A 27,901-nucleotide genomic window follows, 5' to 3' on the forward strand; every position below is an offset into this window, starting at 1 on the left:
GCATCACTGCCCCAGACAGAGAGTTCCATCAATACCCTGTGGCTAATGGCCACTGATGGACCTCTGTTCCATATATTTATCCAATACCGTCTTTCCTGGCAGCCGTCACCACCACACTTGAATTCCATGTGTTAATCACTCTTTGGGTGAAGAAGTACTTCCTTTTATCCGTTTTAACCTGACTCCTCAACAATTTCATTGAATGTCCACGAGTTCTCATATTGTGAGAAAGGGAGAAAAGTACTTCTTTCTCTGCCTTCTCTATCCTGTGCATAATCTTGTAAACCTCTTATCATGTCACCCCGTAGTCAACGTTTCTCCAAGCTAAAGAGCCGCAAGCGTTTCAACCTTTCCTCATAGGGAAAGTGTTCCAACCCTTCAATCATTCCAGTTGCCCTTTCCTGCAGTTTTTCCAATGCTATAATATCTTTTTTGAGGTGTGAGGACCAGAACTGTACACATTTATTTATTAAACATTAGCTTGAATCCTCCTAGGAGATTCATGGGTGCAAGAATTCCCCCGGAATTCTGCTCGGGGGAGGGAGGGGTTGGGTGATCCCCAGGAATAACTGGGGAGGGGATCGGTGAAAGTTTATCACCTCATGCCCAAATAAATTCTAGGCAGGATTCAAATCATTGTCAGTTGCCCTCCTGTCAAACGGTCCATGAAGCCAAGAATGTTTTATAGGTGGCAGCTTACATTTAAAATTTAATTCTGTTGTCACGTTAAACAAGGTCAGAAGGAAGGACTGCGTCACGTCCAGCAAGGGGGTAACCCTGTCAATATAGCAGAGCTTCCCATGCAGCCCACCTGTTCTGCAGCCACAGGCATTTGGAAACAGGAGCCAAGGAGTAATCAGTGGCAAAGGTCATCATCTGAGCCCATCTGTTTCAAAGTTCATTGCAACTTTTAAAGAAGCTGCTTTCGTTCTTCTGCAATTAACAGTTAACTCACTTTTGTGGTTCAGTAAGCAGGCTGATTTTACTGCTTCAGTAAGCAGGCTGATTTTACAATCAGTGCCTTAAAAATCGTTAACCAACATTTGACTGGTTGCTTGATGAAACCTTTTTAGAGATCAAAGTGTCCAACCCTGTTGGGAAAATGATCGGATGTCGGTCTCCAGCTTTTAGGCTGTTGTATGTGTTGGTGCATTGGATTTCCCCAGCTTCATAAATGGGCCTGCTGTTATGTTTTTGGATAGGTGACGGGTATAACATTCACTTAGAGTCAGGCATATGACACAAAAGCTGTGAACAACCTGTGATTATTGGGCATCTTTTTGGGCCAGTCTGTGTTGCCTTTTATCCTAGGAGTATGTTGGCATTGGAGAAACAATTAGGCTGCCCTTTTCAGGAACACAATGCCAGTTTATTAGAATCTTTTAAAGTAATTTCAGATTTTTAAGCTGTGATCTCCTGAAGACCAAATCTGAGCTGTAGTCAGAGCTGGCAAGTCTTCAGCAGATCTTATGTATGTGCAACTACATTGCAGCTGATATGGTCTCTCTAGCTTCTCTCTCTTTCTTCTTTCCTCTGCTCCCAATGTATTAACAGCGGTTTGTGTTTTCTTTCACCCCCCCCCCCCCACTTCAGGGGAAGATTATAAGAGGATCGAATTTGGTGTTAATGAAGTTATCGAAGCAGATTTGACTGTTCAGAATAACAACGACTACAGTATTTCGAGTACCCTGAATCCTCAGGCACCAGAATTCATTCTTGGTTGCGCGCCTGCCCAGAAAACACCCAACGATGTACTCAACGAAGCCAACTACGATTCCGCTGATTGCCAGTTCACCGATCCTGCTCTCTCTTTGGACAGCGGTTCTAATGCTGAGAACGATGGTTTGCCTGGAAGCCTTGGGCAAAGGGAGCGCAAAAAGAAAAAGAAACGACCCCCTGGATATTACAGTTATTTGGAAGGTGCCAGTGATGGCATCGTTTCAGCAGAGGCTTTGGTAAACGGGCATGCAAATTCATCAGGACTCAACAGCTTAAGCACAGAGGATGTGGAACTTACGAATGATCTGCCGTCAGTCGCCCCAAGGACTTGTGACAGCCCTGAAAATTCTGTGGACTTCACTAGCGAAGCCGCGTCTGATGATTTAGTTTCTAGTGCGCTAGACACTACTAGGACTGCGGGGCAGCCTGAAGTATGCAGTGTTACTAATTTGGAACAGTCTTGCACCCCTTCTGAACCTGGAAGGGATAGCCCACTAAGGACAGCTGTTGTACTGCCTTACACTGGTACCGATACTACTGAAAACCTTGGCGTTACTAATGGACAAATACTTGAATCCTCTAGTGAGGGCACAGCTGCCAATGGAGTAGACTTGCACGCTGTGGAAAGCACTGACTCGGACCAACCTAAGCCCGAGAACGCTTCATCTACTACTGAGGCAGCCTCCCCTGTTTCAGGATCAGTTGCAGTGAATCAGCCTGCGAAATCGTGGGCTAGTCTCTTTCATAATTCCAAGCCCTCTGTTTCCACGCCTATGGCTTATGTGGAAACTAAATGCACCCCTCCTGCCACGTCTCCCGTGGCTCCTGAGAAACAGGTTGAAGTCAAAGAGGGGCCTGTTCCGGTTTCTGAGGATCCTGTAGCCATAAAGATTGCAGGTATCATTAACGTGCTGCAGGCTTGATCTGCAGAAAGGATAATCTAGAAAATGTTGAAGGAGTGGGCTTTTTGAAAGCTTTGATGGTGCACATAAAGGTTCTAAAGGTTTAATTTGCGAAGTCTGTTAAGTGCAGAAGTAAAAGCCGTTATCAACGGAATGGTAGAGCAGCAACTCTTCCACTCAGAGTAATGATTTTGAACTTTCTGTAAGCATTGAGCTCATTTAGTACACAACTGTGGGCTGATACGGAGTTCTTTTCATTGTGCACACAGAGGCTCGCTCTGCTGTGTGCATACACACACACACACACACACACTTTAATGAAAGGCTGAGTTTGTCTAGGCCGGAGCGGCTTTGTTTGCTTTTCTAGAGCCAGCCTTTTGCTGTGAGGGTGAGATGGGAGGTGTCTCCATTTGGAAAGCCTTGCCAGCTCATCACTGAGAGTTTGCTGTGTCAGAGGGTCTTCATTGCTTTCAATTTCCCCTCCTACCCAGGACTGAGAGGGAGGTTCAGTCTCTCTTCATTGGGAGAGGTCCTACTCATTTTGTGGTTAAAGGAAAGAATGAATGCAGCTCCCCACCTATGCCCGCAATGATATAGACCAGGGGTTGCCAACCTTATTGAGCCTGTGGGCCTGCTGGAATTCTGAGAAGGGGTGATGACCAGGGGTGATCTGCAGGAGACAGACCCAAACACATTACCTTCCTCCTCACTTTGCAAAAGGATCACATAAGAGGAATGAAAAGAAGGGAAGGAAAACTGGAGGGGAGAGAAGAAGACTGCAGATTTATACCCTGCCCTTCTTTCTGAAGCAGAGTCTCAGAGCAGCTCACAATCTCCTTTACCTTCTCCCCCCCCCCCAACAGACACCCTTTGAGGTGGGTGGGGCTTAGAGGGCTCACCCAGCAGCTGCCCTTTCAAGGACAACTACAGAGCTACGGCTGACCCAAGGCCATTCCAGCAGCTGCAAGTGGAGGAGTGGGGAATCAAACTCAGTTCTCCCAGAGAAGAGTCTGTGCACTTAACCACTACACCAAACTGATGTCAAAGAAACTGTGGGTTTAAAAGTAATGAATAGCCTGAGGCTTGAATGAAACCCCACATTGACTAAGGAAAGTTCGAATGTTTAGTAGTTCTTATTGACCTCCAGTTGCAACAACTGCTCTTGCAGTTGCGGTAACACTTTCATTTGAATGAGGACAGTCAGTAGCAATCTCTGCCTTATGGTGGCCCTGCTCATTTTCTGAAAAGCTCTGTGGACATCATGCTGGGGAATCCTGAGAGAGTGCAGCATGGGAATATTTTACTTCTTGGTGTAGCAACCAGTGGGTCAGCAGCCAGATGTTCATAAGAACATAAGGAGCCATGTTGGATCAGGCCAGTGGCCCATTCAGTCCAACACTCCGGGACCATCAGGACGTCTTCCAGTGAAGCCAAAACTCCAGAAGCCCTCCCAATGTTGCCCCCCAAGCACCAAGAAGACAGAGAATCACTGCCCCAGATATAAGAACATAAAAGAAGCCATGTTGGATCAGGCCAGTGGCCCATCCAATCCAACACTCTGTGACGTGTGTCACACAGTGGCCAAAACCCAGGGGCCATCAGGAGATCCACCACCAGGGCCTGAACTGCAGAAGCCCTTCTAATTTTGTGGATCCCCCAGTTTTGCTCCACTCTGGGACATTGAGCCTCTGTCGTCTTGGTGCTTGTGGGGGGGCAAGAGTGGGAGGGCTTCTGGAGTTCTGGCCCCACTGGAACGCCTCCTCAGGGCACCTGGGTTTTGACCACCTTATGACACAGAGTGTTGGACTGGATGGGCCATTGGCCTGATCCAACGTGGTTTCTCTTATGCTTGTTTGGTTCTTGAATCTTGCTCACAGCACAGGCCACACAGTATCACACTACTGTTATGTGAAGGTTGTATTCCCTTACTATGAAAGGAAAGGTCCCCTGTGCAAGCACCAGTTGTTTCCGACTCTGGGGTGACGTTGCTTTCACAATGTTTTCACGGCAGACTTTTTACGAGGTGGTTTGCCATTGCCTTCCCCAGTCATCTACGCTTTCCCCCCAGCAAGCTGGGTATTCATTTTACCGACTTCGGAAAGATAGAAAGCTGAGTCATCCTCGAACCGGCTACCTGAAAACCCAGCTTCTGCCGGGGATCGAACTCAGGTCGTGAGCAGAGCTTAGGACTGCAGTACTGCAGCTTTAACACTCTGCGCCTCGGGGCTCTGTATTCCCTTACTATAGACACATTTAATTGGTTGTTCCATTTTGCATAATGTAACTAGCAGGCACAGGGCTGACTCCATACCCTCCGGTGGCTGCCTCATTAAATGAGCCCACCTCTGTTTGGAGTGTAGCTGTTCATGTTCCTTTAACACCCGTCAAGGCTTAAGAGGAATGTGTGAGTCATGCTGTACTCCTTCCGTCTACTCTCTGGCCTAGAAAAATGGGGCATCACTCCAGAAGTCCCTGCCTGTGGATATTGTCCCTCACTTCCGATGGGGAAGCAGCAGATTGCCACTTCTTTTAGCTCTGCAGACACCAGTGGAGTCTGAAGTGGCAGAAGAATTGTGCCTCATTCCAGCAGTGACCAGTTTGGTGTAGTGGTGAAGTGCGCGGATTCTTATCTGGGAGAACCAGGTTTGATTCCCCTCTCCTCCACATGCAACAGTTGGGTCAGTCATAACTCTGTCAAGAGATGTTTATTATGTATTATTATTTATTACCTTAAACTTCCATCCCTCCCTCTTCGCAAGCGGACTCAGGGCAGCTAACAGTCAGTTCAGACGTTTATATTTACAGTTTAAAACCAATAAAATACAATTACAATTAAAACATTCCATGGTGCTGTACAACTTCGATATAGGCGGGCTCGATATAGGCTTCGATATAGATTGTTTTTATGATATTGTAAGCCGCCCTGAGTCCGCTTGCGGAGAGGGCGGGATATAAATATAAAGTAATAAAATAAAAATAAATAATAAATAATAAAATAGATGTTCTCTTAAAGCTGTCTGAATCCCACCTACTTCACAGGGTGTCTGTTGTGGGGTGGTTAAGGGAAGGAGTTTGTGTCTGAGACTCTCGAGCGAAGGTCAGGGTATAAATCCAATCTTCTACTTCATATACCACCACTGCCTCTGGTAGCAGCTGCCCGCCATTGCGGCACATTCAGTCTTGAGCAAGTGGCCGAGAGTAGCTACTGACACTCACCTGAGCTGCCTTTGTGCTCCAGCGGGTTGCGAAAGGGAGAGAAGGTACAGCATGTCATGGCAGCCAAGAGGGGGCAGTCTGCCATTGTCCAAAGAGGTAGGCAGGTTGTGTCTGTTTCCAAGGTCTTGTGGGGTTGGGTAGATGTGGTTTGGGAGGATTACAGTTGGTTCTCCTGATTCAACGAGACTGACAGCTACCTGGTGACTTTGTTCCTCAGTGCCAGTCCTGGGAAACCACCGTGCATAGTGCAAAAGAACCCTAGAGCAGCTGTTTTTCCCTGTATATATAACTGCAACAGGGCTACAGTAAACCAGGGAGCTGCATCGCTGTAGGCTAGGGGTTCCGAACTTTTTTGGAATTTTGGAATTTTGGGACAATGTGGCGGGAGAATGGTTGCTATAAAGCAGTTACGGCAGGGGGTGGAGCCAGACACAAAATGGCCTCCAAGCTTGCCTTCAATCACATGATGAAGATCTTGTAGTGTGGTGGCAGCTGCTGCTAAAGCAGCATTTAAAAAAAAAAAAACCTGCAGCCCATCAAAAACCCCACCTGGTTCCCCACCCATTTTCTAAAAACACTTGGTGGGTACCAAGGCTGGTGTTGGTGGGTACCACGCCACGTTGGGGGGCCCTGTTGTATGAAGAGTTGACTTTTGCAGATGACGGGTGTTCTGTGTGAATTGCAGGATATTAGTAGTCTGAGTGCAGAAGGTGGGGGGGGGTGTCACCTTCCTTCGGCAGCATTAACTGCTTTCCTGTCTCACTGTAATATATATTAGTGTCAGCTCAATATTCCTTTATTGCTACATAGCAGGGGTGGCCAAACTGTGGCTCGGGAGCCATATGTGGCTCTTGCACGCATATTGTGAGGCTCTCAAAGCCCCCGTCACCCAGTCGGCCAGCTTGGAGAAGGCATTTTTCTCTTTAAATCACTTCTTCAAGCGAAGCCAACCACTGGCTTGGAGAATGCATTTAAAGTTAAATTTGCTTTCCTTCCTCCCTCCCTCCCTGTTTTGTGGCTCTCAAGCATCTGATGTTTGTTCTGTGTGGCTCTTACGTTAAGTTTGGCCACCCCTGCTACACATAAATGTTTTCCTTCAGCAAACGTTGCCGTACGTATCTTGACAGTGCCGTTCCAAGGTAAAATCAGTGGGCTTAGCAAGGTGTTACTCTGCTCAGGGTGGTACCGCGACACCCAAAAAGTTGTCATTCCAGAGGGCAGCAGTAGAACAGCTAGCTATGAGTCCAGTAGTGCCTTAAGAGACCAACAAGATTTTGGGGGTATAAGCTTTTGAGAGTCAAAGCTGGCAAAGGGAGCTCTGACTCTCAAAAGCCATCTACCCTGAAAATCTTGTTGTTCTCTAATGTGTTACTAGATGCCAGTTGAGCTGTTCTGAAAGTAGCATTCCCGTCATAGCTAATTCGAAGGCTATAATTATTTCTTCAGACTCTTCAAACAAAAATCCAAAACAGTGTCCTCACGTGCGTTTGTAACATAAGACCAGTGGATGTTTGTAAATATGTACTGTGCTTTTAAACTTGCTGAACGCCTACAAAAATTTGTAAATATGTATACTGGGTTTTGATCAAATGTGGGTTTATCCGATTAGTGACAATACACTAACTGGGAAATATGAAAACACAGACCTCTCGGTGTGGAGCAGAAGGGTGGAACAAAGGCAAAAGAGCTGGTATAATCAAAGGATAAAAATGCAGAGTTACAGCATTTTTGAGACAAAGGAATTAGCTCGGCTTTGCGCTATCTCGTTGATGGTGATTTTGTCTACAAAAGGGAAATAACTTCTGCTTAGAGTGCGAACGGTTCAGCAAGTCAGTGTGGCAATAGTGCCAGAAGTTTAAACCTGTTTTAATGCTGTATTTTAAGGCATTCACTTTGGGAAGGAAAGGTTACCCGTGCCCTTTCTCCCATTGAGTTGCTTTGCCAGTACTTTGGCATGGCTTTTAATTGGTCCTGGAACGCTTTGCTATTGAGTTAAGCTCAACTCTGCTAAGTTTCTAATAACAGATCAGGGCAATTGATGTAGGCAGTTATAAACACGCATCACAACATCACATCACGGCATCATATCACATCATAGTCTTCACTGTACTACTACTTGTGGTCCCCCTCTCCACATATCTATTGAGGTACAACACAAAAGCATGGACTTCAGAATGCAGAAGTTCCTGTTCCCTAAGACCCTTCAGCAAAAGCATCTTAGAGCAGCTCTCAGAAAGACCTCCAAAACAAATTTTGAAATGTTTGTCTCACCTGTTAATAGGTAGGAAATTGAAAGAATTCTGGCGAACACGATGAAGCCTTAATGCAGTGTGTTACAGCAAGAAAACACTGTGTTGAAATGCAGTTCTTTACCACAAGAGGATGCTAAAGTCTTTTGTAGCTACTTCACCATCGTCAAGGTCCCTGCTCAGTTGAACCAAATTCTTTGATGCATCTGAATGCCTGTTTATAAGTATTGTGTTCTTCATTTGACAGAGTTGCTGGAAAATGTAAAGCTAATACATAAACCAGTATCCTTGCAACCACGAGGGCTGATCAATAAAGGAAACTGGTGTTACATCAACGCTGTATCCTTGCTTTGCGGGGGGGGGGGAATCCCCCTGCTCTCTTTAAGTTTATTACATGTTGCTGTTTGATTTTCATCATTGAACACCATTAGATCCCTTTATTAGATTTTGTCAGCATAGAGATAGCTGTTTTACAAACGTGAGAGTGTACGGTATCGGCTGTGATTGGACCCAGTTGATGTAATTGTGACTGTTAGTTGGATTCCCTAGGTCATGGATACAAAGCATTTTAACTGTGTTGCCCAAAGCTTAGTTTTGTGTACTCTGTGTGTGTGTCTGTAAAATGCATCTGGCTATCTTTATTAACTGGCTCCTTAATGCAGTTCTGTAGACATTGCAAGCTTTGGTTGCTTGCCCTCCTATGTATCACCTAATGAAGTCCATTCCAATGTATTCGAAATCCCAGCGGCCGTGTACATCAACACCGATGATAGACAGCTTGTAAGTAAATTGCCAGTAAGGTATGCTATTCGTTTTACGAAAGGCAGGCAGTATTTATTTGTTTGTTTTTTAAATGTATATCTTGCCTTTCCTTGTTGTGATTCAAGATGACTTTCAGTAATAGTTAACAATTTTAGTTAAAACCAGGACTTTTTTGTTTGTTTGTAGCAGGAACTCCTTGGCATGTTAGGCCAAGCTCCCTGATGTAGCCAATCCTCCCAAGAATTTACAGGGCTCTTAGTACAGGGCCTGCTGTAAGCTCCAGGAGGATTGGCTACATCGGGTGTGTGGCCTAATATGCAAAGGAGCTCCTGCTGCAAAAAAAAAGGAGCCCTGGTTAAAACCAAAAAATAAATTAATAAACCCCCAAATGTCTCCTCCCCACCCTTCAAGAACGTCTGCATTTAAATCCCTTCAAAAGCCCCGGCAAACAGGTTGGTAGGCCTTGCAGTGCCTTTTGAAGACCTCCAAGGAGGGCCTCCCCTCACAGAACTGGAGCCATGAGTGCAGGGGTGGAATTCTAACAGGAACTCCTTTGCATATTAGGCCACACACCCTTGATGTAGCCACTCCTCCAAGAGCTTACAAAAAAGAACCTTGTAAGCTCCTGGAGGATTGGCTACACCATGGGTGTATGGCCTTAGATGCAGATTAGCTCCTGCTAGAATTCCACTCCTGCGTGAGTGAAAAGGCCTAGGTTCTGGTCACTACCAGACGTTGTGGCTTGAGTTGCCTCCTGGGAACAAGAAGACCCCAGTTCAGATTCCTGTTTTGCTGTGAAGTTTCACTGATGACATGGGGCCAGTCGCCGTCAACGTGGTTTTCCTTGCAAGGTTACTCTGGGCTTGGTTGTTTCGCTTTGTGACCCCTTCTCCTTTGATAGACCACACAAAGTATGCCTGTTTCCCAGCTTATATTTGCACGTCAGGCAAAGTCATGGAAGCCAAAACCACTAGTCTTCTCTCTGACAAAGAAGAAGACTGCAGATTTATACCCCACCCTTCTCTCTGAATCAGAGACTCAGAGCAGCTTACAATCTCCTATATCTTGTCCCTCCGCAACAGGCACCTTGTGAGGTGGGTGGGGCTGAGAGGGCTCTCATAGCAGCTGCCCTTTCAAGGACAAGTCCTGCGAGAGCTATGGCTGACCCAAGGCCATTCCAGCAGCTGCAAGTGAAGGAGTGGGGATTCAAACCTGGTTCTCTCAGCTAAGGGTCCGCCCACTTAACCACTAACCCAAACTGGCTCTCAAAGCATTGCTAGCTCAGCAGCTGCCCTTTCATGGACACCTCCTATAAGAGCTATGGCTGACCCAAGGCCATTCCAGCATCTGCACGTGGAGGAGTGGGGAATCAAACCCGGTTCTCCCAGCTAAGCGTCCGCACACTTAACCACTACACCAAACTGGCTCTCCCAGATAAGAGTCTGCACCCTTAACCACTACACCAAAGATGCCCACCTCTGTTGAAGGAAAGAAAATGCTACAAATATGGCTTTTTGATCTCTTTATCTGAGGATGATGGCCTGTAAAGTCATATAGACAAGTAGGAGGGAGGTAGTACTAAAAAGGGAGAGAAGTGACAAGTAGCTGCTGTGTCTCAAAACGACACAAGTTAAGATCCATGTTTTGTACGAACCTTACCCATTTCAGACACACTCATGTTCGCTGTCAGGTACTGCTGTGATGAATTTCTCGCAGTACCCGTTGCTGTCTTTGTAGCTGACGCTCATTTTCTTTTGCTCCACTTCAGTGTCCACTTAATGAATGAGTTTACAAATATGCCGGTTCCTCCTAAGGCTAAACAAGGTAGGTGTAGAAAGTATCCTCTACTAACTGTTTGCATATTGGAATTGGGCAGCTGAATGAAGCCTTTGTGTACGACAGCCGGAGCAGTACAAATTAGCTTGCTCTAGATGCTTGTGTTATATAATGCATTAAAAAAAAAACACTTTTTGTATGAAAGGGATGAGAAACATCTTTGTGGCATCTTGTTAGGAGTTCACCTGAAATCAGATCTGGTTTGAGGAGAGGAAACTAGCTTGGTTTCATCATTTTAAGATCAATTTTAGCAGTTTTTAAATCCACCTGAAATTTGTTGTGACAACTTTCTCTGCTGGCAAGGGAAGAGGAGATTTTGCTGTACTTAGCCATCATTTCCAACCTTTACTTGTCACTACAGACCCACAAGCCTCCCTCCTTTGAAAAACCGGTCAGTGTTTCTCTTTTTAATGCTGCTCCGTTAACCTCAGTTCATTTTGCAGCACTCTCTTATTTTCTGTGACCCACTTGTGGACTTTCGAACATTGAGAGATTAGCAGTCTAGTACCGAAAATAGGGCTTGTGCAGAAGAACAAAATCCTCCTGAACGCTGCTGATGCTTGGAGGTCCTAACCGTGTCTTGAGCCAGAGTTTGTGTTGATCTTGGCAGTAAATTTTAACATTTATAGCAGTGGAGCGTTCTGTGCCCTTGTCGTCAAGAAATCTGGCCTTTAAAGTTATTCCCCTTGATAAAACTGCTCTTTTTTTTTTGCTTTGCAGCTTTAGGCGATAAAATTGCAAGGGATATCAGGCCTGGAGCTGCCTTCGAACCTACATACATTTATAGGTTGCTGACAGTTATCAAGTCGAGTCTGTCAGAAAAGGTGAGTCTTTCATTGTTCAGATAAGTTCCCCCTCCTTGCCCTGTGTATTAAAGAGGAACCGGCTGTACCATCTTACCACTGTTGAGGGTTTTTTGGTTATTGTTAGCTGCAACCAGTATCCCCAGCAGTGTCAAGCATACTGGGGAACAAGTACTAAAGGCAGACAGTTTGTAGTAGGCTTCAAAATGATGGAATAGTGAAACACATGAGAGGAGGCAGCTGAGAGGTGATAGGATCACCCTCTTCAAGTACTTGAAGGGCTGTCCTATAGAGGATGGTGTGGAATTGTTTTCTGTGGCCCCAGAAGGTAGGACCAGAACCAATGATTTGAAATTAAATCAGAGTTTCCGGCTCAACATTAGAAAGAACTTCCTGACCGTTAGAGCGGTTCCTCAGTGGAACAGGCTTCCTCGTGAGGTGGTGGGCTCTCCTTCCTTGGAGGCTTTTAAACAGAGGCTAGCTGGCCATCTGACAGCAAGGCAGATCCTGTGAATTTAGGGGGAGGTATTTGTAAGTTTCCTGCATTGTGCAGGGGGTTGGACTAGATGACCTTGGAGGTCCCTTCCAACTATGATTCTATGAGGCTAGTTTCAAATGCAGGCTGTTGCTTGCTTACTACAAGAAAAGTGGAAGTGAGATGCTGAAGTTTAGCGGGACCACCCATATGCAGTCGATGCAGGTTGCCAGTAGGGGTGTGCAAAAAAAATTTTTTCCCCCAGAGTTGGATCTATTGGGAAAATAGTGGTATTCTCAAATACCGGTATTGGTTTTCTAATGAGATTCAGGTAAATATTCAGGAAACCCAAATTTATTTGGCTCCATTATACCTTATGGATACCAGCAGGAAAGGGGGGTGGGCAGTGAACCCCTGAATGTTAGAGTGTCCAGGGGCATCTTTTGGATGCTCAGTTGGGACTGCAGCACCTCAGGAAGAAGAAGAAGAAGATATTGGATTTATATCCCGCCCTCCACTCCGAAGAGTCTCAGAGCGGCTCACAATCCCCTTTACCTTCCTCCCCCACAACAGACACCCTGTGAGGTGGGTGAGGCTGAGAGGGCTCTCACAGCAGCTGCCCTTTCAAGGACAACCTCTGCCAGGGCTATGGCTGACCCAAGGCCATTCCAGCAGGTGCAAGTGGAGGAGTGGGGAATCAAACCCGGTTCTCCCAGATAAGAGTCCGCACACTTAACCACTACACCAAACTGGCGGGGTTTGACCCAGGGGAAGGAAGTGATGCACATAGAGAAAGGGATACAGGGGATTTGACAGTGGTGGTTGGGGTCGTGCTGGAGTCAACTCAGCAGGGGTTTAAGCTTTAAATACTCGCTGAGTTAACTCATGGTCGTGCTGCGGAGTCAACTCAGTCTTCTGTCCACGTCCGAATAAAAGCCGAATAATATTGGCTTTTCTTTGGGCATGGTTATTTCAGTAGCTGAATACAGGAAAATACCAATAAAGTATTTTTTTTTCTGGTATTTATTCAGCTTGGTATATACCAGGTGTGCACCCCTAGTCTCCAGCTAAAGGATATCAGGAAGCCAGATGTTGGGAAAGAGTTCTGTGTGTGAAACCCAGAGATCAGCTACCAGTCAGGATATACACTTGAATTAGATGGACCAATGGTCTGCCTTGGTATAAGACAGCTGTATATTTCAGTTTAAGATAGTTAAATCCCATTCTCAGTAAAACATTCATGAGCCTGTTATGTTTGAAAGACCATAGAAAGGTAGCTTCAATATTCTTTCTTCACACACCTTGAGGAATAGCAATAATACTTGCATATTTAGCTCTGCTTACTGTGTGTGAAAGCATGCCGAAATCTAGAATTAGGAATGTAAAACAGAGTTCAAGAATGTAACAAACAAAGGCTAATTAAATTTTACCTAAAACGGGAATGAATAGAGACAGCCTAACCAACAGTTAGGAAGTCTTTTGATGTCTTCACACTTCTAGTTGGAAAAAAATGGTATTGCTTTCCCCACCATTGATGTTAATGCTGTTTTAATTCCTCCAGTGGGTTGGTGGTGGAGGAAATATTTTGGACTCCTGATGTGAGCAGATAAAAGGAAATTCTCAGCACAAGGAGTCCATTTCCTGTTTATTCAGTCTTGCACCAAGTTACCAGGCCTGCCTTTTTAAAAAGAACAGCTCAAGGGTTCAGTGGGGAGAAATGCTGGGAAACTTTTAATTCTAAGACCTCAAGATGGGGTGCGTGCACGGGCCTTGGTTTAAGTTTCTGAAGGTGAGCTAGTCTGGAAACCTTCCAGTGCTGGAGAAAGAGCGGCTGTTCTAAACACCTGAACTTTTATTCAGGGCAGACAAGAAGATGCAGAAGAATATCTGGGATTTATTCTAAATGGCCTACATGAGGAAATGTTGATTCTGAAGAAACTGCTGTCTCCACAAAACGAAAGTAAGGATTTTTAAAAGCAAATGCGTAGTGTTTTGTCTGTCTGCCCCAGCCGCTACTGACCTCGGTGGCTCAGGCTAGCCTGATCCTGTCAGATGTTGAAAGCTAAGAAGAAGATGATATTGGATTTATATCCCGCCCTCCACTCTGAATCTCAGAGTCCCAGAGCAGCTCACCATCTCCTTTACCTTCCTCCCCCGCAACAGACACCCTGTGAGGTAGATGAAGATACTGGATTTATATCCCGCCCTCCACTCCGAAGAGTCTCAGAGCGGCTCACAATCTCCTCTCCCTTCCTCCCCCCACAACAGACACCCTGTGAGGTAGATGAAGATATTGGATTTATATCCCGCCCTCCACTCCGAAGAGTCTCAGAGCCGCTCACAATCTCCTTTCCCTTCCTCCCCCACAACAGACACCCTGTGAGGTAGATGAAGATACTGGATTTATATCCCGCCCTCCACTCTGAAGAGTCTCAGAGCCGCTCACAATCTCCTTTCCCTTCCTCCCCCACAACAGACACCCTGTGAGGTAGATGAAGATACTGGATTTATATCCCGCCCTCCACTCCGAAGAGTCTCAGAGCCGCTCACAATCTCCTTTCCCTTCCTCCCCCACAACAGACACCCTGTGAGGTAGATGAAGATACTGGATTTATATCCCGCCCTCCACTCTGAAGAGTCTCAGAGCGGCTCACCATCTCCTTTCCCTTCCTCCCCCACAACAGACACCCAGTGAGGTGGGTGGGGCTGGCGAGGGCTCTCACAGCAGCTGCCCTTTCAAGGACAACCTCTGCCAGAGCTATGGCTGACCCAAGGCCATTCCAGCAGTGATTTTATTGTAATGTAATTTTATGTTATTTTAATTGATGTTAGCCATCCTGAGCCCGTCAAGGGAGAGCAGGATACAAATATAATAAAATAAAAATAAAAGTGGAGGAATGGGGAATCAAACCCGGTTCTCCCAGATAAGAGTCCGTTCACTTAACCCCTACTACACCAAACTGGTCAGCCCTGTTCGATATTTGGAAGGAAGTATGGGGTCACCATGCGGAGGTGGGAAGTGGCAAAGCCAACTAAAAAGGGTCTACGCAAATAGGCGTGAAAAACCTCCGCTTGAGACCCTGGAGAGCTGCGGCCAGTCTGAGAAGACAGTACTGACTTTGATGGACTGAGGGTCTGATTCAGTATAAGGCAGCTTTATGTGTTCATATGTTCTTGCTTTGAAAACCTCACAGAGTCACCATAAATTGGCTGTGTACATCACGGCAGTCATCGCTGCATCTTATGATTTAACTGTGCGGCTTGTGCCAATTACAAAAACAGCAAGACCAGACAAGTTGGGGGGTTTCCTACATATTTGATTCTAGTATTCAGAAAAATGTAGAGTTGTAAACTAACCGAAAATGTGGCACCTCCCATCAGCCATTTAGTGAGGCCACTTATGTCCAGACCAGTGTTCCCTCTAAGCTGAGTTAGCGTGAGCTAGCTCACAGATTTTTAGCCTCCGACTCACACATTTTTGTCTTAGCTCAGGAAAAATGGGATCCCGGAGAGCACAATAATTTATGTAGTAGCTCACAACTGTAATGCCAGCAGCTCACAGCTTTAATACCAGTAGCTCACAAAGCTGCTCAGAAAACTGCAGCTTAGAGGGAACATCGGTCCAGACATAAGAGTAGTGAGACAACTGAGTGTCAGTTAACAGGGAGGTAGGGGAGAAATTGAGCCCTTGAGGGTTTTGGCGTCTTGGAAGGGGAAATCTGAAGAGGGGATTTCCAGATAATTTCTCCTCTTGAAATATCATATTCACACATTGCTTATTTCTCATTGGCTGCACCTTTGATACCGACATTATTCATAACCATGGTAGTAGTTAAATTCAAGTACTTAAATTGTAGATAATCATTTGGCTTAAAGGCAGGGTGTGATACTATGTTCATATGTAGTAAACCAGAAGGATCCTTAGACTTTGTGCTTCTGCCACCCTTCACATTCAGCAATCTGAAGTAGATTTTTAAAGGTTTTTTTAAAAAAATAAAAAAAATAGGGTTTTAAATGTTTTTGGAAGGTTTGCAGCTGTGGCCAAGGTAACAAATTGTGATTTTTGTTTCTTGGTCCTGCAGATCAGATTTAGTTCTAATTTGAATCCTTGACTGTAGGTTGACTGTAAAGTCTAGCCTGCCAGTTCATGCATAATGGCCGACTATGATTTGTTGTTAAATGAGAAGTATCTTCAAATCTTAACCATGGTGGAGGCAAATGTTCTTTCTAAGCTGTGGAGTCTCATGAGCAAAAATTCTACTTTGTGAGTTGCTTGTATTAAATATGTGAGCTACTGCACAAATCAGTTTGCTCTGGAGCCATTTTCCCTGCGTTAAGAAAAAGATGATGATGATATTGGATTTATATCCCGCCCTCAAATCCGAAGAGTCTCAGAGCGGCTCACAATCTCCTTTCCCCTCTTCCCCCACAACAGACACCCTGTGAGGTGGGTGGGGCTGGAGAGGGCTCTCACAGCAGCTGCCCTTTCAAGGACAACCTCTACCAGAGCTATGGCTGACCCAAGGCCCATGCCAGCAGGTGCAAGTGGAGAAGTGGGGAATCAAACCCAGTTCTCCCGGATAAGAGTCCGTACACTTAACCACTACACCACTTAACCTCCAGCTCACACATTCTAAAGACAAGAATGTGTGAGCTGGAGGCTAAAAGACTGTGAGCTGACTCACACTAACTCAGCTTAGAGGGAACACTGGTCCAGGAGGCATAAAAAACCATATTTGGGGGTTACCATGCTTGTATTTGTATCTGCAGTGAACCATCTAAATGGAAGGGTAGATAGAGCTAGAAAGAGAGTAGCAGCTCTGAAACAGTTGCCTGAAGAAGCAAAAGGATAGGCAGGAGAGGGTATTTTACAGTCATCTTCTTCATTTAATGCAATGTTCCTTGTTGCGTGTGGAAAAGCTCGATAGAAAAGGCTGCTGCTGTTTCTTAATCAGAATTGCCCACCTCCATGTGCATTTCTCATTTACGGAGGTAGTGACTATTCGGCGCGCAGATGAAAGAAATTACTTTTTTTGTCTTTCAAAGAACTTCTGGTTTCCAATGGCCCAGAAACAACTCCTGTAAATGAAGAGGAGGAACAAGAGGAACAAGGCGAAGGCAGCGAGGACGAATGGGAACAAGTTGGACCACGCAACAAATCCTCAGTTACTCGGCAGGCTGATTTTGTCCAGACACCAATCACTGATATATTTGGTGGTCATATAAGGTACTTTTCAATTCCATATAGTTAATATAGTATTTATATCCCTGAGCATTACTGATGTAACTAACAGGAATTTGAGCAGACTTCAGAGGATGGTAGAAGACCGGGAGGCCTGGCGTGACTTTGTCCATGGAGTCGCAAAGAGTCGGACTTGAACAACTGAACAACAAAATCCCTGAGCAACTGAACAACAAAATCCCTGAGCCCCTTTGGGAAGGGCAGGATATAAATACTATAAATCATACTGGCTGTATTTCTTTTGAGAGATAAGATGAAGGGCTGTCTTGCTTTTTCTAACCTCTAGCTGGATTTCTTGGTACAACCTTCCCTCTAAGTCAGGGGTGGGGAACCTCCATCCCTAGGGCCGTATGCGGTCCTCGAGGTCACTTGGTGTGGCCCTCAGGGATTGCTGGGAAGAACCGAGCCATGTGGCAGCCTCGCTGGGGCCTGGTTGGCCAGTGAGGATTGTGGGGCCCAGCCGCTCTGTGCAGCAGCCTCCCCGGGGCCAGGCAGGGATCACAGGGCCCAGAGGTACTGTGCTGCAGCCTCCCTGGGGCCTGGCTGGCTGGCCAGAATTGCTGCAGGGCCTGGAAAAGTTACTGTCAGAGTTCAGTTTGCACTTGATTATCCCAGGGGGTGTGGCCTAATATGCTTATGAGTGTGTGACCTAATATGCTGATGTTAGGGGATGTGGTCTAATATGCTACTGAGTTCCTGCTGGGCTTTTTTCTAGGGCGGCGGGCCGGGTGTGTGTGTGCGTGTGCACACCAGATTAGGCTCTCTCCCCACATGACTTCAAATAGAAAAAACAATTTTGCTGGCCTGAATCATTCTCCCTTGGCAGAGCACTGTTTTTTAAGTTGATAAGTTTTTATGGCCCGCGAATGATGTTATAAATATCCATATGGCCCTTGGCAGAAAAAAGGTTCCCCACCCCCGCTCTAAGTAGATTTCAGGGATTGAAATTTGAAGAGACAGTCAACCGAGGAAGACTGAATTTGCAGTAAGAGCTGCCTTCTCTGGCAATATGCTTTTGGCGGTGGGTTCAGCATTTTAACTGTATATCTGGTACCCGCTTGAAGTAATCATTTTCCCTGCTATTCCAATGTGACAGTGTTTTAACAGTCAATAGAACTTGGTGCAAATTCTGCATTCTTCTAAGGCCTACTTTGTTGTGTCTGGAAATAATTAATGGTGGAACATGGTGTTCTCTGTCATCCAAAGGATGTAAGATGACTCTGAGGGATTCCTGTTCAAATCCTAAAATAAAAAGAACCCGCCAGGATCCTATCCCAGATCTGTTGTCTGCTGTCTGACACACCCGTCCTAGTCACCGTATAAAGTAGGTCACCACAGAAACAGTATCTGATGGTAGGATGTAGGAAAGCAGGAAAGCTTTCTTCTGCGAGGCTGAGGGGTGGAGATAGGAATGGTCGGAGTAGGAATCATCCTCTTGAACGCAACTCTCAGAAATAGCTGCATTTTCCACCTTTAAAAACATGGTGGATTAGCACCTTTTCCCACATAAATATTCCACCCTTCTCAGTTTTCTCTATTAGCAAAAACGATTTTTTAAGCACAGCTTTTGAATGCCATTTTATTTTGTTACAATTCAGAGAAAGATGCATGGAATTTCTTTCCATGCCCAAACTCACATATGTAGCCTATGCCTTGTGCCTTTGTACGTGAACCTCAGCATTATTCAGGTGCTGTCTTGGGGAGGGTCAGTGGTAGAGCATCTACTTGGTAAGCAGAAGGTCCCAGGTTCCATCCCCAGCATCTCCAGCTAAAAAGGGTCCAGGCAAGTAGACGTGAAAAACCTTAGCTTGAGACCCTGGAGAGCTGCTGCCAGTCTGAGTAGACAAGACTGACTTTGACGGACCAAGGGTCTGAGTCAGTGTAAGGCAGCTTCATATGTTCATAAATGCCAACCCCAACTCCCGTAGTAGCATGGGCAGTCGTACTCTCAGTGGTTGCCTTATAGTGGCCAACATGCTGCCTGGTGGTTTATGTTCTTGTTTCTGTTCTGGGTGCATACAGGGCATACAAATGGCAATGGCGCCCTCGTCTAATTTTGTAAATAGATCCTTTCTTCGTTTGTTCCTTATGAAAAAATAATAATTTCCTTCAGGTGGTCAGTGAAGAGAATTTTTTTTTTCACAAAAGTTCAAGTTCCAACCAGCTCCTTGTTTTTAGGAGTTGACAAGTAGGCGATTAAAAAAACAAAAAACAAACCTGTTAATGTGAATTGCATTTACACAGCTGCCCCTAGTTGGTGGGAAATACGGTTTTCGGGGCGGGGGGGGGGACTTTTTTCCTGGTATATTTTTTGTTTTTGATCTTGCAGTGTTGCAACACCGTGTGTAGCATACCAGTAGGTGCGCCAACTTGAACTTTGTTCTGTTGCTTCAGACCAATACAGCTACCCATCTAAATTTATCTTTCTTCTGTTATTGATGCTAACTTTACAAAGAGTGAATGATCGCCACCTTCTTGGAGGCTTTGGCGAACGCTGTTTGCTTCCTGCTTATGTGAGATGTGCAAGACATCTGCTTTATGGCAGTCTTGAAATCAAAGCCGTATTACGGGCACGGCTCACAAATTTGTCTTGAAAGTTGCTAGTTTTCTACAAAATGCAGTTTTGAGTCCAAGGGGTACCTTTAGGACCAGCAAAGTGCCAACGAACTCAAACTTTGTTCCGCTGCTTCAGACCAACATGGCTGCCCACCTGAATCTAGTTTTCTACAGGTTGAGTGCAGGATATAGCATTGGGAAAAGTGCAGAAAAGGGCAACTAGAATGATTACGTGTTTGGAACACTTTCCCTATGAAGAAAGGTTGAAACGCTTGGGGCTCTTTAGCTTGGAGAAACGTCGACTGTGGGGTGACATGACAGAGGTTTACAAGATTATGCATGGGATGGAGAAAGTAGAGAAAGAAGTCCTTTTCTCCCTTTGTCACAATACAAGAACTCGTGGGCATTCAATGAAATTGCTGAGCAGTCGGGTTAGAACGGATAAAAGGAGGTACTTCTTCACCCAAAGGGTGATTAACATGTGGAATTCACTGCCACAGGAGGTGGTGGCAGCTACAAGCATAGCCAGCTTCAAGAGGGGGTTAGATAAAAATATGGAGCAGAGGTCCATCAGTGGCTATTAGCCACAGAGTGTGTATATATATATATGTGTGTGTGTGTGTGTGTATATATAAAATTTTTGGCCACTGTGTGATACAGAGTGTTGGACTGGATGGGCCATTGGCCTGACCCAACGTGGCTTCTCTTATGTTCTTCTGTGACACAGAGTGTTGGACTGGATGGGCCATTGGCCTGATCCAACATGGCTTCTCTTATGTTCTTCTGTGACACAGAATGTTGGACTGGATGGGCCATTGGCCTGATCCAACATGGCTTCTCTTATGTTCTTCTGTGACACAGAGTGTTGGACTGGATGGGCCATTGGCCTGATCCAACATGGCTTCTCTTATGTTCTTCTGTGACACAGAGTGTTGGACTGGAGGGGCCACTGGCCTGATCCAACATGGCTTCTCTTATGTTCTTCTGTGACACAGAGTGTTGGACTGGATGGGCCATTGGCCTGATCCAACATGGCTTCTCTTATGTTCTTCTGTGACACAAAGTGTTGGACTGGATGGGCCATTGGCCTGATCCAACATGGCTTCTCTTATGTTCTTCTGTGACACAGAGTGTTGGACTGGATGGGCCATTGGCCTGATCCAACATGGCTTCTCTTATGTTCTTCTGTGACACAGAGTGTTGGACTGGATGGGCCATTGGCCTGATCCAACATGGCTTCTCTTATGTTCTTCTGTGACACAGAGTGTTGGACTGGAGGGGCCACTGGCCTGATCCAACATGGCTTCTCTTATGTTCTTCTGTGACACAGAGTGTTGGACTGGATGGGCCATTGGCCTGATCCAACATGGCTTCTCTTATGTTCTTAGGAAAGTGTATTTCTTTGACAGATACAGTGGCCAGTCATTGAGGAAAAGGTATCTCAGACGCAGCACTCACACAAGGGGTGGGGCAGCTTCTCAAGTGTCAGCACTGTCAGTAGGGGGGTTTCCCATATTCAAGGCAGAGCTTGCTTATTCTTTGAAATAAAGTTGTCACTGTGCAGCTGGATATCTTGGCATCTTCAGAGGGGACCACAAATTAAAAACAGTTTGATGCAAAAGAAAAAAGAGAGGTTAGCAGATGTAATAGAATGTAGTTTTAAAGGGGAGGAGGGGCAAGAAAAGGGCTGACGACCGGGTGGTCAGAGCGATTGTCAAAAGGGCTGCAATTCTCATCTCCCCCCCCCCCATCTGCATAATTAAATTCCTTTTCTCTTAAAACCTGAGCTTTTCAGTTTCCAGGTGAAAAACCTGTCGCGTGCCTTAAATGTACCTGCTGTCAAAACTTGAGGCATGGATTGCTGTGGCCCGGTGGTCGTTTTGGAGTCCTGCATTCAAGTTTGAGCATTCGTACGGGTCTTGTTAGCAGCCCTCTCTCCACGGTTGCATTTCGAACGCTCCTTTCACAAATGCAAACTTTTTATTTCTTTCTCTTTGCCTTAGATCCGTGGTTTATCAACAGAGTTCAAAGGAATCCGCAACTCTGCAGCCATTTTTCACTCTGCAGCTGGATATCCAGTCTGAGAAGATCCGCACGGTCCAGGATGCTCTGGAAAGTTTGGTGGCCAGAGAGTCTGTCCAGGGTTACACCACCAAAACCAAGCAGGAGGTATGTCTTTTCCTGGCTAGCTTACAGTTTGCAATCAAAATGCGGCAGTTAAAGGCGTGTGAGTGTGTAGTGTGGCTGCGAATGGATAGGAATATGTGAAATCTCATTATACTGCCTGGGGCCACTGGCACACATAGCCTGGTTATTGTTTCCTCTGAGTGTCCACAAATCTCCAGGGTTTCAGGTAGCTGTCGTTCCCAGCCTTGCTACCGAGGCGCCAGCGATTGGACCCTGGGCCTTTCTGTATTCAGCATTAGTCTCTTAACTGAGGCCCCAGCAACCTGTCCACAACACATGTGCAAAATTTGTTGCCTTGCCACACATTGTGAGGAGGAGCTCACTTGGTTGGAAGACACCAGCGACACCGCATTAAGCATTTGGAAGGTGGGAGAACAAAAGCCCATCTCTCCTTTCTTTTGGGAGTGCCATTCTGTAGACTGGTGGCCTCTCCTGTTGAGATCAGTCCCTTGTGAGCCAATTTGGTGCAGTGGTGAAGTCTGCGGACTCTTATCTGGGAGAACCAGGTTTGATTCCCCACTCCTCCACTTGCAGCTGCTGGAATGGCCTTGGGTCAGCCATAGCTCTTGTAGGAGTTGTCCTTGAAAGGGCAGCTGCTGTGAGAGTCCTCTCAGCCCCACCCACCTCACAGGGTGTTTGTTGTGGTGGTGGTGGGGGTGTGTGGAAGATAAAGGAGATTGAGAGCCGCGCTGAGACTCTGAAATTCGGAGTGGAGGGTGAGATATAAATCCAATTTCTTCTTCCTCCTCGTCCTCCTTTTCCTGTGTTCTGCTTTTTAAAGAATAATACCAACATTATGTCAGAATAACGAGGGATAACCGTTGTTCAGTAGCTCCCATGACTAAAATAACCAGCCTGCTTCCGGCAGGCACGAGTTCCAGTTGCAGTGCCATTCTGTCCAAACCATTCATTTGCACCAATTTCTTTGTACAACAGTAACAGTAGGGCAGGAGAGAATCCCAGTGAGCCAGCTGGAAGTGCAGAACTGTTTAACTTGTTGTGTCTTTATGTGAAAATACCAGTTGCTCTGCTGCTTCATTTTAAATGTCGCTTTAAAGGGCTGCCTTTTCTGCAACAGAAATGGTTTCTTCCTTATGATAGGAACTGTTCAGCAGATATTCATTCATTCAAGCCAGTTTGGTGTAGTGGTGAAGTGTGCAGACTCTTATCTGAGAGAACTGGGTTTGATTCCTCACTCCTCCACTTGCAGCTGCTGGAATGGCCTTGGGTCAGCCATAGCTCTTGCAGAGGTTGTCCTTGAAAGGATGGTTGAAAGAGCCAGTTTGGTTTAGTGGTGAAGTGTGCGGACTCTTATCTGGGAGAACGGGGTTTGATTCCCCACTCCTCCACTTGCAGCTGCTGGAATGGCCTTGGGTCAGCCATAGCTCTGGCAGAGGTTGTCCTTTAAAGGGCAGCTGCTGTGAGAGCCCTCTCCAGCCCCACCCACCTCACAGGGTGTCTGTTGTGGGGGAGGAAGATAAAGGAGATCGTAAGCCACTCTGAGTCTCTGATTCAGAGAGAAGGGCCGGGGTATAAATCTGCAGTCGTCTTCTCCTTCAATCAATAGTTTATTGCAATCTGAAATCAGACGTCAAGCTTGTCAAACAACAGAGACACTATTAGGTGTCAGAATATATTGAATATAAAAATATACTTGCCAAAATATACATGCATTTGCAAAAATAAAATGTTAAAATAAGAGCATATTCTTCTGAGTGACTGAACATGGCAAAGCACAAAATTTTGCTACTTTTATAGTAATTTCATTAAAGTGATTGGTCAGAAGCAGCGAAACATAAAATTGATTGGATCCATCTGGATATTTGTACATCATTGTAGTGATATACCAAATCCAAGTGTTCTGGCAAGACTGACAATATAATAATAATAATAATAATAATAATAATAATAATAATAATAATAATAATAATAATAATAATAATAATAATAATAATAATAATAATTTATTTTTATATCCCGCCCTCCCCGCCAGGCGGGCTCAGGGCGGCTAACAGACATGGGAGTCCCATGATTCACATAAAACAACATAACCGACATGGGAGTCCCATGATTCACATAAAACAACATAACAGTTTAAATATCAGTTACAAATAAGTTATTTAAAATAGATAAAACATATAAAATAGGTGCTAAAATGTAATCCTGATGTACATATGATGGCTAAGTGTCAGCTCGTTAGTTAATCAGGTTCTGTCTCGAATGCCAACTGAAAAAGAAATGTTTTGCAAGCCCTGCGGAATTGGTTCAGGTCCCGCAGGGCTCGCACCATCTCTGGAAGGTCGTTCCAGTATATAGGAATATATAGGAAAACAGAGTCTGTGTCTATCTCCCATCGAGCAGGGCAGGGGTCAGCACATTAACTTGGACCAAGGTGAAATTTCTGTAATGTTTAGGGAGCTCCTAAATAACATTTAATAATATTTAATAATTTAATAATATTTAAGAGCTTTGTGGCACAGAGTGGTAAAGCTGCAGTGCTGCAGTCCGAACTCTCTGCTCGTGACCTGAGCTCGATCCCAGCAGAAGCTGGGTTCAGATAGCCGGCTCATGGTTGACTCAGCCTTCCATCCTTCCAAGGTCTGTAAAATGATTACCCAGCTTGCTGAGGGTAAAGTGTAGGTGACTGGGTAAGGAAATGGCAAACCACCCCCTAAAAAGTCTGCCATGAAAACATTGTGAAATCAACCCCAGAGTTGGAAATGACTGGTGCTTGCATGGGGGATTTTAAAATAATATTTAGGAATAATATTTAGCTAGCTGGAACTAAGTTTGGGTTATAATTCTCTACTGCTAGTAGGCTCTCGATCTGTCTGCTTGAATGGTGTCCCATAGTCTCTTAGCTATTATTTTAGCTCCTTGATAACCAAGATGCAAAAGGACTGCAAAGGAGAAACCCAAGAAGAGCAGTTTGTTGTCAGTTGCTCCCACCCATCTTCTAGTGATTCATTTATTTAGGGAAGTTTTAGTTTATGCTGTTCCTCTGCTGCCTGAAGCGGCTTACAAAATTAAAAAAAAAATACACAACATCAAAAGTTGGTTATGTAAAGTTAACACTAAAGGACACCACATAAAAACTGATAATTGAACAGCTTAAAATGAATACCAGTTCTCACACTAAAACGCTATTGCTGTTGAGCTCAGTCCCTTAATTAAGAAGTCTTGTGCATGAAGGGACAGTGGCTCAGTGGTACAGCATCTGCTTAGTAAGCAGAAGGCCCCAGGTTCAATCCCTGGCATCTCCAACTAAAAAGGGCCCAGGCAAATAGACGTGAAAAACCTCAGCTTGAGACCCTGGAGAGCTGCTGCCAGTCTGAATAGACAGTATTGACTTTGATGGACCGAGGGTCTGATTCAGTAGAAGGTGGCTTCATATGTCTTGGGGAGGGACTGTGGCTCAGTGGTAGAGCATCTGCTTGGTAAGCAGAAAGTCCCAGGTTCATTCCCTGGCATCTCCAACTAAAAAGGGTCCAGGCAAATAGGTGTGAAAAACCTCAGCTTGAGATCCTGGAGAGCCGCTACCGGTCTTGAGTAGACAAGACTGACTTTGATGGACACAGGAGAGTCTGATTCAGTAGAAGGCAGCTTCATATGTTCTTATGTCTAAGGGGAGGGACGGTGGCTCAGCGGTAGAGCATCTGCTTGGTAAACAGAAGATCCCAGGTTCAATCCCCGGCATCTCCAACCAAAAAGGATCCAGGCAAGTAGGCGTGAAAAACCTCAGCTTGAGACCCTGGAGAGCCGCTGCCAGTCTGACTTTGATGGACCAAAGAGGGTCTGATTCAGTAGAAGGCGGCTTCATATGTTCATGGATCCAGTGCCTGCTGCTCATGGGCATGTTGGAAATGAATTCTTATTTTGAAAAACAAAGCCGTACGCATGAAGCTGCCTTATACTGAATCAGATCCTTAGTCCATCAAGTTCAGTACTGTCTTCTCAGACTGGCCTGGCTCTCCAGGGTCTCAGGCAGAGGTCTTTCACATCACCTACTTGCCTGAAGATTTCGGGGTTGCATGCAGATACTCCTGTCGCTGAGCCACAGCCATACAAATGCATTGCTTCTGTCTTTAAAATATTGGGCATTAAAATATTGCGCCTAATGGCATTTTCCACTGACAGTGCCTGAATATAACAAGATGGTTTTTTATCATGCCTTAATGCCCGGTGTTCAAGAAACCTTTGTAAACAGAGTGGTGTACCGCAGCGTGGAACAGAGTTGGCTTTACCACGCTGCTTTGGGCGTTCAGGAAAAACACACACACAGAACCCTGGAGAAGAGGGTGGGAAGTGCGTTGCCCTGAAAAACTGTGTAGGCAAACATGACATGTCTGGGTTTTATGTCTGACACGTCGTGTGGGAGTAGAAATACGTGAAACATCCCTTTGGTTGTCTGAGAACCTTTCTTCGACGGGAGGAAAACTCAAAAGTACAAACCTCTAGGCTCACCACATGGGTTTTGTTTGGCCAGCCGCTCACTTTTGGTTTCTGGTGCATCTATGGTTCTAGTCTCCTTCTGCTTGACAGTGTTCAATTATGGGTTCAAGAAGGAATGGGAGTTCACTCGAAGCGCTAGTCTGGTCTGGTTTATATTTTAGTGTCTGGTCTGGTCAGGGAATAAAAACATCTCAAATTGAATTTAAAAAAAAAAATCCCCTAAAATGATCGTGGAAATAATCTCTCTCTTCTAGTACATTCTTCAGCATGCAATTGATTATAAAAGCTCTTAGCTAATGTAAGAAATGTCCTTGGTACAATACAGAACGTAGCGCAAGAGATTTGGGGGGAGGGGCAGCTTTGTACCAAATCTAGTTGTGGTCAGGCAAAAACTGGATATACCCTGGTGGTGGAGGAATGGTGGCTCGGTGGTAGAGCATCTGCTTGGTAAGCAGAAAGTCCCAGGTTCAATCCCCGGCATCTCCAACTAAAAAGGGTCCAGGCAAGTTGGTGTGAAAAACCTCAGCTTGAGTCCCTGGAGAGCCGCTGCCGGTCTGAGTAGACAATACTGACTTTATTTTTTATTTTATTTTGCAGATTTATAGGCCACCCTTTTCCATAGTGGGCTCAGGGAGGCTTTAGGGAGGGTCAGTGGCTCAATGGTAGGGCATCTGCTTGGTAAGCAGAAGGTCCCAGGTTCAGTCCCTGGCATCTCCAACTAAAAAAGGTCCAGGCAAATAGGCATGAAAAACCTCAGCTTGAGACCCTGGAGATCCGCTGCCAGTCTGAGTAGACAATACTGACTTTGATGGACCCAGGAGGGTCTGATTCAGTAGAAGGCAGCTTCATATATTCATATGTCTTTATAGAACTACCAAGGGTAATAGTGGTTTTTCATCAGAGCTGGAATGATTGCCAGTTACTGTTGTTGTGTATGCCCTGTAATTTTCTTGGTTACATAATCAGATGTCACTCTGTTTCCTGCATTTTGTGGCCCTTTGATCCTGCTGTTTCCAGGTTTTTCTTTACAACCTGAGAAAGATGCTTGCCTAGCAAGGATTCACTGCATGCGTCTGGTCTGCTGTAGCATAAGCTTAATTCTAAAAAGTGCTACAAGACTCCTACTTATTCACTGCTGCACCAAATGCACCCAGCAACGACTCTGACTTTTTTTTTAAGCGATAGTATAAATTTTCCTGTATCCGTCATCTGTTTCAGAGAACGTAGTGTTTCCCTTTATCTTCACAGAGGAATTGCTGTGTGGAGTGGGGTGCTAAAGTGAAGAAGGGCAAGGGTTTAAACTCACTGCTCTCCCTCCTGCAAACCCAGCCCCACTGAGAGAAGGGAGTGATTCTGCCCCTTCCCTCTTCAGTCCAACCTCCCTCCCCAACCTGTGTAGGTGTTCTCCATAAGAACATAAGAGAAGCCATGTTGGATCAGGCCAACGATGCCATCCAGTCCAGCACTCTGTGTCACACAGTGGTCAAAAAAACCAGGTGCCA

At 45.4% G+C, this 27,901-nt stretch overlaps 1 protein-coding gene across 1 annotated transcript in view; it reads left to right on the forward strand.

Moving 5' to 3' along the window:
- Positions 1–27,901, forward strand: part of USP10 (ubiquitin specific peptidase 10) — a 37,606-nt gene that overhangs the window by 2,552 nt on the left and 7,153 nt on the right. The window contains exons 2-9 of the mRNA XM_060253856.1: positions 1,594–2,616; positions 8,334–8,425; positions 8,757–8,866; positions 10,617–10,672; positions 11,405–11,508; positions 13,823–13,922; positions 17,009–17,189; positions 21,764–21,929. Of these exons, the coding sequence (XP_060109839.1) occupies positions 1,594–2,616; positions 8,334–8,425; positions 8,757–8,866; positions 10,617–10,672; positions 11,405–11,508; positions 13,823–13,922; positions 17,009–17,189; positions 21,764–21,929 (1,832 nt within the window). The remainder of the gene's footprint in view (positions 1–1,593; positions 2,617–8,333; positions 8,426–8,756; positions 8,867–10,616; positions 10,673–11,404; positions 11,509–13,822; positions 13,923–17,008; positions 17,190–21,763; positions 21,930–27,901) is intronic.

Source organism: Heteronotia binoei, chromosome 14 (assembly GCF_032191835.1).
Source record: "Heteronotia binoei isolate CCM8104 ecotype False Entrance Well chromosome 14, APGP_CSIRO_Hbin_v1, whole genome shotgun sequence".
NCBI classification, from domain to species: Eukaryota; Metazoa; Chordata; class Lepidosauria; order Squamata; family Gekkonidae; genus Heteronotia; species Heteronotia binoei.